Source organism: Excalfactoria chinensis, chromosome Z, assembly GCF_039878825.1.
Source record: "Excalfactoria chinensis isolate bCotChi1 chromosome Z, bCotChi1.hap2, whole genome shotgun sequence".
Taxonomy (NCBI): domain Eukaryota; kingdom Metazoa; phylum Chordata; class Aves; order Galliformes; family Phasianidae; genus Excalfactoria; species Excalfactoria chinensis.
The window spans coordinates 66,103,799-66,115,977 of NC_092857.1; the positions used below are offsets into that span (position 1 = coordinate 66,103,799).

The following is a 12,179-nucleotide window of genomic DNA, read 5'->3' on the forward strand; positions in this document are numbered from 1 at the left end:
CACTGCTGCTGTGATGTCTCCCTGCTCCTCCTCACACCACTGGCTCAGGATGGGGGCTGTCATGCTGAGAGATCAGCACTCTCCCATTCCCACCTAAATACTGCCCTGCAAAAAGCTTCCTCCAGCACAACCTGAACAATGTCTTCTGAAGTGCCCCGTTCTCCCTGTAGTGCCTTGATGCATCCTTACGGAGTGCAATTTCAATCACTGATGCACACAAAAAAGAAAAGCTTCAGGCACACCTAATAGGCTAATTGCAGCATCCCTTGATCAGAGAGCCTCTGCAAACATCTGACTGTAATCTCCTACAGTACAGCCATTGTGATATTAAAGCAGCACTAGAGCTGTACTAACAAGATGAAATACATCCATTTTCAGTAATTAATCCAGTGCTGGTGAAGGAACAGAGAGCTCAGGATCAGTATTAATCCTTTTCTGATATTTTATTTTATAAAATATCACACAAATGAGCTACAAAGGTGGGGACAGGAAGAGTTACACATCTCTGCTTGAGGCATAGTCCAAAGCCTTCATTCATGAAATGTATAACAAACAGCCAGGAGCAATGATTGTATACCTTTGGAGAACTGAAGCCACTGAGCATCTGAGAACATCTCCTCCAAATCAGATTTGATCATATCTCAAATATCAGTGAGGGAATTTATGCTTTACTACTCAATTAGTGCAGCTGTTAAGAAATAGGAGAGGACTGCTGTGCTGTTTGGTTCATCAGATTGTCTTAGGATGCTGCTCACAACGAGTGCTGCAGATTCTCAGCCAGGATACTGGAAGAGAGAGCAAGTGTAGCAACTGTGCTGTAAGTCCTCTCCTTTTCCACAGGATTCGCATCGAGGGCTACTGGTTGCAAGGCTCCCTCTGCCATTGATGGGAATGGAAAATAAAATGCCAAAATGTTCAGGCTTGGTGCAACCTTTCCTTCTGAGTGAACCTGTAAATCCAGTCTTGACACTGCAAAATACTTTTGCTTTCCAAAAGTTTTTTGATTTACGTATTCTCCTTCCTTTCCTCCTCTCTCACACTCGCATTGCTTACTCCCGTACAAAATAGTTATTTATGTGATAGATATACAGAACTGCCTATAAATCTCTGCAGTAGCACAATTTATAGCACCCACAGAGGAAAACAGACCTCTCAGATGAAGAAAGAAAAAATAAAGGTGTGAAATAAGCCTAATACTGAAAGCAATTCAGCCTCCAGCTTTCATTAGGCTGGACAACAGAGGACAGGAGGACAAGAAGGAGGAAACTCTCAGGGCAAGATAAAGGCACAAGCCAGGGCAGCAGAAGGGCTGTCTACCACGTAATACTCAAAGGACATTGCCATTGAGGCACTGGGCCCTCCAGCTGAACTGCACTGCAGACTCAGTTGTCATCTTCCCAGAGCACGCTGCAGAGAGCTGCTCAGTTAAATGGTCTTGAAAAGATCTTTTCTCTTACAACGGGTGAAGTATTCTCCATCCGAACATGCCGTCACTAACCAATGCAGGTTCCAACATATGCTTGCAGTGCAAAGAAAGACAAGCAAGGAGAACCAGATTTTCCACTCCTGTGACTGCAGGCCCACACTGGCTGCACAGATTGTCACTGAGAGAAAAGTTTGGCCATGGAACTACAACAAGAAAGGTTTTGTTTCAAAATGCAGGTGTGTCCACTCAGACTAACAGGCCGCAAACACTTCACACCAGCATCTTCTTTCTACCTTTTCTTGGTGTAGGACATCTTCCATGTAGGGAGCAGGTGCTGTTTTCCCTGCCATACTTGTGCAGAATCCACACCATTCTCTAGTCCAAGGTCTGATCCTGTTCTCTCTAAAGAGAATGGCCAACCCCAAGGAAGGCACATGTTTTCCAGTTTTGAACTACATAAGGGTTGGCAGAGCTTTCTGAACTTACCTCTCAGGAACCAAGGCTGCTTCAGGCAGTGCCGTGGACAGCTGCTCTCCATTGCTGTTCACTGAGTGAGCTCAGACAAAGTGTCCCAGTTACAGATGCCATGCCAGCCACTCACTCACCTGTGCTCATGTTCAGTGGGGAGAACACTCGTCTCCATTGCTGACCCTATTTCTGTTAGCAGTGAGGCTGGAATAATTACTCCTCAATGCCCAAAGAAGCAGACAGTAAAATGTGTCCTCAGAGGAGCCTGTTTTTGTCTGGCAGTGATATATATGTTACAATTTAAATAACTTTTAGTAGAGAAATGACATATGGTGTTTGACAAGTGGGATAAGGACCATATATAGAGAGGCTGTCTCATCTATGACCTGTGAACAGGCAGACTGCAACGCTTCGTTTGTTGAAGACTGAAGTCCTCTTTTAGACATGTTTGTGGTTGGTAGTGTGTCTCTGAAAGCCACTGATAGTACATATCACCCCCACTTCCTTCTGCAGCATGAGAGGTGAAGGCCAACAAAAGCTTCCGAAGAGCTGTCAGGGATAAAGAGATTCTGTCAGAAAAGGAAATCTAGTAATACAGGGGAAAGACCAAAAGGACAATACGTGACACAAGCTGCTATGTTTCTGCAAGGGAGGAGGATGTTTTCTCTTCCAGAGGTATGGCATGATGACTGCTGATGGGTCTCACCTGTCTCAAAGGAGGAAGAAGATCCTGGCCCAGGAGCTACTGGGGCTCAATAAGAGGGCCTAAAGCTTGGTATGAAGGGGAAAGGGAGTAAAACCAGGCTCACTAGAGATGAGTCAAGGGGAACTATGATGGGTCTGGGGGTGAGTCAGATGGCTCAGATGAAGTGTATCTATACCAATGCATGCAGCTTGGGGAACAAACAGGAGGAGCTTGAAGTTATCGTGCAGCAGGCGAACTATGACTTATTTGCCATTACAGAAACATGGCGGGATTACTCCCACAGCTGAAATGCTATAATGGATGCCTATAAGCTTTTCAGAAGGGACAGGCAGGGAAGAAGGGGTGGTGGCATCGATCTCTGTGTTAGAGAGAGTTTCAGTGTCATAATCCTGGGGGCTGGGAATGATAAGGTTTAGTATCTATGTATGGGTAAGGATCAGGGGGAGGGCCAACAAGATGGACATGCTGGTGGGGAGTCTGTTCCAGATCACCTAATGAGGATGAAGAAACAGATGAGGCATTCTACAAGCAGCTGGCAGGATCTGCATGATCTTGTTCTCCTGGGAGACTACATCTTCCTTGATCTGTGCTGGAAATACAAGACAGCACAGAGAAGCATTCTAGGAGATTTCTAAAAGATGTGGAAGACAACTTCCTGACAGCTGGTAAGGAGCCTACCAGTGGAAGAGCTCTGCTAGGACTGCTGTTCACAAACAGACAAGGGCTCATGGGAGATGAGAAGATCAGGAAGGGTTCTTGGACAGAGTGACCGTGAAAGGGTAGAGTTCTTGATTCTTGGTGAAGTCAGGCAAAACTGTAAGCCCTGCAAAACTGCCACCCTGGACTTCTGGAAGGCAGACTTTGAACTATTCAGGATGCTGGTAGTGAGGATCCCTTGTTGTTCAGTCCTGGAGGGTAAAGGGGTTTAGGAAGGTTGGTTACCCCTCGTGAAAAAAAGTTTTAAAGGCACAGGAGCAGGCTGTCCTCCAGCGGTGAAGAAGACCAGTGTGGATGAAGAGGGAATTTTTTCCTGAGCCTCTAGGAGAAAAAGTGAACCTATCTCCTGTGGAAGAAGGGACAGGCAACTTGCGGAGAGTAGAAAGAAGTTATTATGATGTGCAGGGAAAAAATTAGAAAATCAAAAGCCCAACTTGAACTTGGCTGCTGGGCTAGAAGAGAACAAAAAAAACCTTTTTTTTAATAAATATATTAACAGTAAGAGGAGGGATAAGGAGAATCTCCATCTTTTAGTGGATGTGGCTGGGAAAATGACCACCAAGGACAAGGAAGAGGCTGAGGTTCTCAATGCTTTATTTAGTTCTGTCCTTAAAAATCAGACCAGTTATCCTCAGGGTGCTCTATCACCTGACCTAGCAGTCTCAGATGGGAGCAAAATAAACCCACTACAATTCAGGTGGAAACAGGTAGAGAGAACTTCTACTCCATTTAGACTGCAAAAAGTCCATGGGGTCAGATGGAATTCACCCAAGAGTGAGGGAAGTGGCAGGGTTGAATGCCAAACCAATTTCTACCATCTATCAACATTTCTGGTAAATCAGAGAGGTCCCAGAGGTCTGGAGGCTTCCAGTGTGACTCCCATCTACAAGAAGGCTTGTAAGGAGGATTTGAGGAACTACAAGCCTGTCAGCCCGACCTCAGTGCCAGGAAAGGTTACTGAGCAGACCATTTTGAATGAGATCACACAGTATGTGCAGGACAACGTGGGGATCAGGCCCAGCCAGCTTTGGTTCATGAAAGGCAGGTCCTGTTGACCAACCTAATCCTTGTGATCAAGTAACCAAGCCCAGTGGATGACAGGAAAGCTGTTGGTGTAGTCTACCTAGACTTTGTCAAAGCCTTTGACATTGTCTCCCACAGTATTCTCCTGGTGAAGCTGACAGCCTGTGGCTTAGACAGGTACATTCTTTGCTGGGTAAAGAACTGGCTGGAGGGTTGGTCCCAGGGAGTGGTGGTGAATGAAGATAAATCCAGCTGTCAGCCAGTAATGAGTGGGGTGCACCAGTGGTCAGTATTGAGGCCTGCCCTGTTTAACATCTTTATTGGTGACCTGGACAAGGGGACTGAGTGCACCTTCAGTAAGTCTGTGGACAAGCTGGGAGGAGTGACAGTCTTCCTGAGGGTAGGAAGGCCCTACAAAGGGATGTGGACAGGCTGGATTGTTGAGCTGAGACCAGGGGGATGATGCTCAACAAGACCAAGTTCAACAAGATCAAGTGCTGGGTCCTGGCACTTTGGCCACAATAACCCCAGGCAATGCTGCAGACTTGAGGTAGAGTGGCTGGAAGGCTGTGTGGAAGAAATGGGCCTGGATTGTTGGTCAACACTTGCATGAACATGAGCCAGCAGTGTGCCCAGATGGCTATGAAGGCCAGTGGCATCCTGGCTTGTATCAGAAATAGTGATGAGAACAGGAGTGAGGAAGTGATTATCCCTCTGTATATTGTAGGAGAGTCTGGTACTGGTATAGGCTGCCCAGGGAAGTGATTGAGTCACTGTCCCTGTCCCTAGATTTGTTCAAGACACATTTAGATATTGTGCTGAGAACCATGGTTTAATTGGGAAATATTGGAGGCAGGTCAGCAGTTGGACTGGATGACATTGGAGGTCTTCTCTAACCTTGGTCACTCTACGAGTCTACAAATCTATGCTTCTCCCTGATCTCCACATGGCAGGCACTGTACTGCAGGCATAGGGAAATAAACACACCCAAGAGACCAGATGTGTGCAGGACTGAGCCTTTAGGATGAATTCGTCCATTAACAACCAGTGGCTTTGTTGCAGAACAGGGTGAGAAGACTGGCTACTATATATAGGACTTTTGGTGAGATCTGAGCAAAAATCAAATGACCCTCAGTGTGGATTTCTCTCTTCTGAAGATAAATCTTAGGATAGGGTTTTGTTTAACATGACATACTGGCTACAACCGGTGGTCCTGCAGGCTCCTGAATTGACTTTGTGTTGTGTTCATGAGCAACAAACAGAAAAAGGGAGTTAAAAAGTCAGTGGACTATGCCCTCAGCAGTATCTTTCCTCTACAAAAAGAAGTGAGCATGCAAAAATAAAATGGTAAGCAAAATCCAAAACAGGATTCATTTCTACAATCTTTTTTTCTCTTTTTTTTTTTTTTTTTTTTTTTTTTTTTTTTTTTTTTTCCTTACAGGTAGTAGTTGAAAACATATAAGGAAGGGAACAGAAAGTTAAAAGCCAGGTGCATAAATGCAGAAAAACATGGATAAAACTGCTGGGAAGGGAAGTTACCCCAGGAAGAAGTTTGTCTGCAATGCCTGGGGAACTCTGTGCTCCTGGAAATGTCTAAAGCAGGTCCTGAGCTAACACAGCCAGCTCGCCAACCAACCCAAGGAGCACCATCTTGGTGGCTGGGAGCTATCCCCATAATTTGGGAGGTATAGTCCACCTCAAGGAGGGGTGTGGGTGCAGTCCACATCCCTTGCTTGGTAGAAGAACAAGGTGTTTCTCCTCCCCCTAAATCAGAGCTTTGAGCTCAGGAGTCTGCAGGCAGGTAGACATGAGAGCCTCCTCACCGCACCCCTCAGACCTGTGGGGAGGCCACAGCCCTCTCATACATGCGCTCCAGGATGCGGTGGATACTGGCAAAGCTTGGCCGGTCAGCTGGCAGCTTGCTCCAGCAAAGACGCATCAGGTTGTAGAGCTCCAGAGGACAATTGTCCGGGCAGGACAGGATGTTCCCATCCCTCACGTAGTAAATGACCTCCTCATGAGCCATCCCATAGTAGGGCTGCATGCCGTAGGAGAAGATCTCCCACAGCACCACTCCATAGGCCCACACATCGGATTCTGTGGTGTACCGGTTGTAAAAAATAGATTCGGGGGGCATCCAGCGGATGGGGATGGCATCATTCTCATTGGCTTTGTAGTAATCAGCTGAATACATGTTCCTTGAGAGGCCGAAGTCAGCGATTTTGACCACCATGTTCTCCCCCACCAGGCAGTTCCTGGTGGCCAAGTCCCGATGAACAAACTTGCGCTCAGAGAGGTAGGCCATTCCTGCAGCCACCTGCTTGGCAATGCAGAGCTGGCTGGTGCAGCATAGTGCCAGCGGACTGGAGAGGCAGGCCCGTGCCTCCAGGCCACCCTGCACCAGGCTGCAGAGGTTGCGGGGCGAGCGGTCGCGCAGGTACTCATTGAGATCACCATAGGCCATGTACTCAAACAGCAGGCACATGGGTTTCCCAACAGCACACACACCTGGAAAAAGATAGATGCACCATTCAGGCCATTTTAGAGAAGGAAGTTTCTGCTGCAGCAAGACCGAAAAATATCCAAAAATACTGAACACATAGCAGAGATTCCCAATAATGCGTGTAGGGACAGAGGAAAATGTGAAGCATGCAAATACCATCAAATTTCATCATGTTTCTCTGTGTCTTTGAAGATCCTCCAACAGCAATCTAAATCCAAGCTTTGTGAGAGACACTGACAAGTCACTAACCCAGCACTACTGGTGGGCACGTGCTTGGTTCTACACCAGCTTTATCAGGGTGCACCACGAGCTGTGGACTCTCTTCCCACAGTGCAACAGGTTTTAGCGTGACTCGGCTGCACCATGCTGGTTTGTAGAGAAGCATTCACCTTGCTTTGTCCAATGTTTTCCAATGATCTACTCGTGTTTCAGATCAGACACATCAATTAGATGTACCTAACATACATATTTTACATGAAAATTCTGAAATAGAAGAGTCTGTGCTGTATTAGTATTGTGAGCGTGTGCAAAGATTATCAGTTTATCATTTAAATTCCCAAACCTAATTTCTTAACCAGATTTACAGAGAGCACAGTATCATAAAGCCAGTTAGAGAGATAGGCAAAAAAAATTTATGTGCCTGCTATTTAATTTGTCAAGTAACAAAAGCCAGCATTTGAAGTGTACGTGTTTTGCTTCCTTAGGGGCATTCATTTAGCAGTTGGTGATCCAGCTTATTGTGAAATCTGAAGTTCATGTTGATGATCTAACATGTGGGTCTTTGAGAAAAGAACAGATAGCTGCTTCAAGTGTGATAAAATCAGGGTCTGAAAAGCATGAGGAGAGTATGTGAGGGCTTTATAGTCTAAGTTGTGCTCTAAAACGTGTCTACTCTCCCCACAGCCCCTGAATGTGAGACAAGTTTGTTCCTGTACCTTTGCCTTTTCCTGACCTACAATGTGTTGACAATAAACAAAGTGTTTACTTGAGACTGGGGCATTTGCTGCCATTCTCTTCTGTTGAGAAATTGCTTATGTCAACCCAGTTTTCCCAAACTTGGGGTTTATGCATTTCCAGATTTTGTGGAATTTCCTACTGAAATAAATTAGGATCTCTGCTGCATGTTCACAGGGATCAGGTCTGCCCATAGCAACCCTGGGTGGGACAGAAACTAAAGATTTACTGAAATAAACTGCAGTTGACAGCTTTCTTTGAAGAGGAATGACCTATTAGCCAAGTTGTGGAACCAAGTCTTTCTAAAAAGCCCAAGAAAAAATAGTTTTGTTTTAGCTGTGAAGGGAGGGGAAGGAAGAGATTGGCATTGTGGTTAGATTTTTTGTCTGTTTGCTTCACATTGTTTTTCTAACGCTGGTGAATGTTCAGACATGTCAATAGTTAAGTGGGATCCATAAAACTAAGAAGATGTGCTTGTTTTTTTTTTCTTAAGGACCCACAGAATAAATCACAGCTCCAGGAAGACCGTGTCTTCCCTGTAAGACATCTGCCCCAGTGTTATGAAGCTGGAAGCAGATCTAAGCAGCAAGATGGTGAGCAGCAAGCTCTAGCACAGGATGAAGAGGCTTTGTTACAAGGTGCTGTCCTGCTAAGGCAGCTGCTTAAGGCCATTTCAAGACTTGTTCTGGTGAAGAATCTAGCAGACCATGCAGTGACTCATAGCAAAGCTCACCCCTTCTGAACAAGCTATTTTCTCTTGTAGGACAGTCCATCGTCACTCAGCACTGGTCATGCATATGGGTTCAACCCTGTGCCCCTAGCAAAACTCCAGTAGATTTGCAGAAGTGCCCCATACATGGGCACCGTGTTCAGATACCTAAGAGCTTGACAATGTTTGGATTGTCAAATTCAGCCATGAGGGCTGCCTCCCTCTGGAAGTCGGCCTGCATGTCCGCAGATGCTTCCTCTTTCAGCATTTTCACTGCCACCATTGTGAAAGATTCGTATGGCAGCAGTCCTGGGGCCCTGGAAGAGAAGGAAGCATCGATCAGAGCTGCACATATGTGAAACACAGGGGCTATTTCTGGTATAAAATGATGAAGCACTGACTCAAAAATAAACATATTTTATTTGAAAATGTTGAAAAAGCCTCCTGCCACTTGATTTTGTTTCCCACCCTGCACATTTGTGGCACTGGTACACCCAGCTAGTACTGGAGAACAAGTATCCATTAGAGTAGGCGTGTTCCCCAGAATTTTATGAGAAAATAACCCTTTGTCTCAGTTCAGGGGATAGACAGAGAGGTACACCTCTAATTTAACAAGCTTGAAGCCCATTCGCTAATTTTGGTTGCATTTAATGGAGTGGAGCTCAGATCTGGCAATTAGTAATGCTCCTGCAAGTGCTGTAAGAACAGTTGCCAAGTAAGAAGGAAGAATGCACAAATAAGCCCTGTCAACAACAAGCTCAAGCACCAATACACTGTGTTAAAGGCTGAATCTTCAGCTTTGAGCCACTAATCTGTAGGAAATGAAGTTTCTTGACTTCAAGCAATCACAGGCTCATTCTGTTTCACCATCCACAAGTCACTCTACCCTCAGCAAGTTTAATTAAGCACGCTTGCCAAAGATCCAGGGGTAGTGCTCCCAAAGCATGGCAACTTTCCATGCTTCAGATGTGGGTCAAGCTTCAGATATGCATTTTGTTGCCCATGCCTCCTCTTCCCAGAGTCCTGCAGTTAAGGCATGCTCCTTAAAGGCAGCTAAAGCCCCTGAACAGTGGCACCCATTTACAACTTGTGCTCCTGCCTGACTGCCCTCCCATTGCTCAAATGCCAGGTTACTTTACTGCTCAGTAGTCACAAGTGGAGGTTCAGATTTCCAAAGCAAACTTCCAGTTTCCTTGTCGTCTACTCCAGACATATGGTAGTTGCAACAGATGCACTCAGATGCTGTAAATGTCAAATGTCAGAATATGGCAGGATGCCCATCTAGAGAGGAATCTCACTGGCAGCTGGACCACAGCTGAAGGGCTTGGACAAGGAGATCCGGCATGCCAGAACGGAGGAGCTGGTTCCACATTTGTCTACTACTGCCTCTGCTATAGCAAAATGTCCTACTTCATTACCCTGTGCTGGCAGTCAAGGTTCCAGTATAGCAGGAGAGGAGATGTCTTTTAATGCACCCACTGCTGCCTAATCACAGCACCTGAGAAAGCCATCAGCAACACTCTGAAGAAATCAGTAAAGCAGTTAAAAGGAGAAACAGGAGGGCATTTATCTCTTCCAAGCAGCCTCATAGTAGATTTCCTCTCATCACTGGCTAAGAGACCAGCACAGCCTGATATTGCATGCTTTGCAGAAAGAAGCTCACCCTGGGCAAAAGCCTGAAGTTCACCCATCCACCTGCTCTCTGCTGAAATCCTGTAGTGTACACTCATCTAAATGTGATTTAAGTGAGGTTAAGCTGCACAGAGCTTTTGCTGGGCCTTCTTCAGCCCAGTTCTTACAGAAGATGCACCATATAGGGGGAAATGCTCTGTGTGCAGTCCTGGCAGGCAGCTGCCCCTCAGTGCCAAAAAAATGTTGTGAGCAGGAAGGGATGGCAGTACATGTGCAGAGAAGCTCCTGCTTCTGAAATTAAATAGGAGAATTCAAGTTCTAGGCTAGCGTATGCTTTCTACAAAACAGCTTGTTTTCTTCGTGATATAGGAAACATCAAGGAATTAGCTTGGATTTCCTCTCTAGTGATTCCCTAAACACTTTAGGTGAAATACCTCACTGTTTGTGCACAGGACAGACAGCAGCTCTCCTCACTTTCTCCACTATCATTAGATCTCAGCAGTACTGGCAGCACTTTAGGTACCAGCTGTGAAAGAAGAGATTTTGTGCCCATTCTACCTTTAGAAGATGCCTGAATTTAGGTTTCCAGACAGAACTTCTTTCCAGAGCAGGAACTGTGAAAAAAAATAAATGTGGAGCTGCTGAGGTTGTGACCTGTCTCTGATCTTCTCCAGCACCACAGCTGGGTAGCTTCTGTGAGGCCACAAAATGGTGTCATTAACATCCACTGAGGGGTGTGGAAGACCCACCTCTACACTCTATTGGAAAGAAGTTTGTGTGGGAGCAGAAGAGAGTTTTGAATTAGTAGGGTATTGTTTCTTTGGGTTTCCTAAACTTAACACCTATGCTGTTTCTCATCTACGTTCGAGACAGCAGATTAACACGCTTTGAACATGAAAGAACATGAAGTTATCTGTGAAAGAGGAATCTTGCCACCCTGGCCTCTGATTACCTGCCCACAGCCCTAATCATGGCCCTTGGGACAGCCCTGTCTGAGGCCTAGTCAGGATGGACCTGCGCTGAGTCCCACATTTGGTTTTAAAGACATCTGCTAAGGAAACTGGTTTCTTCCTCAACCCTTTCAGTGTGTACCAGCCTTCAATGGACACTGCAGCCTTTCAGGAGGAGCGGGTAAATGATAGCCAGACACTTCCTGTCCTAACATGTTGCTTGACCCAGGAGTAAGTAAACACTGAATCAGGCCTCAGAGCAAGCCAACTGGCAAAGGCATCACTGGCACTGCATGCAGAGCTGTGTTTACAGGAGCAGGAGAAATATGAGACCAGAAGTAAGAAGGCTGCTAAACTTAGCTCGAGATGTCCACTTAACACATGTGGACAAGTACATTTTATTCATCTGCGACAGTAAGGTAAAGGTTTGAGTCATGATGGACCTCGTGACCTGAAGGGATGCACAACTGATGCTGCTGGGTGTCAGCACATCAGCCTCTGCTGGTCCGAGAGCTGCACATAGAAACACCACGGGCTGAAATTTACCCCAAGAATATAATGCTTCAGAAGGGCTTCTGTTGGAGAAGCAGTATTTCTTTAACTCCTGAGCCACAGAGAGAAAGTATTTCTAAGGGTATAGCATGCTGCACATTGCAAAAGCTGGTTAAGAAGACTGTGTTGCTTGCTTTTTTCTTTTGCCATTTTTCACTGACAATAGCAAAAAGGTTTATATAAAAGGAATTCCAGCACCGAAGTGGATTAAATGTACATGGAAGCTCCCTGCACCACTTCAGTACTTGCTTCACTCAGAGCTTCAGAGATGTTCAGCTGCCCTTCGAGAGGTTCTGCTCAACGTGGGTGAGAGCCACCGCTCAGGAGGGTCTGAGCAGCACAGCACCAAGGCTGCACCGAAGCTCCAGTGCAGGCAGTGCCTGGCAGTGGGACTGCATGCCCTGCTGCTACATACAGGAGAAGGCTGCAAATGATGGGGTATTCTCAACACTGTGTCACGGCCAGAACAGGGACTGCTCTGCACCTAGGTCACAGCTGTGACACAGTCCTCACTGCTTTGTTCTCGGCTCTAGTTCAGA

General features: G+C 46.0%; 1 protein-coding gene across 1 annotated transcript in view; it reads right to left on the reverse strand.

The window, feature by feature from the left end:
* Positions 1-6,171: 6,171 nt before the first annotated feature.
* Positions 6,172-12,179, reverse strand: part of MUSK (muscle associated receptor tyrosine kinase) — a 44,627-nt gene continuing 38,619 nt past the window's right edge. Inside the window, exons 16-17 of the mRNA XM_072360052.1 lie at positions 8,675-8,823; positions 6,172-6,848 (exon numbers count right to left, since the gene is read on the reverse strand). Coding sequence (XP_072216153.1) covers positions 6,172-6,848; positions 8,675-8,823 — 826 coding nt within the window. The remainder of the gene's footprint in view (positions 6,849-8,674; positions 8,824-12,179) is intronic.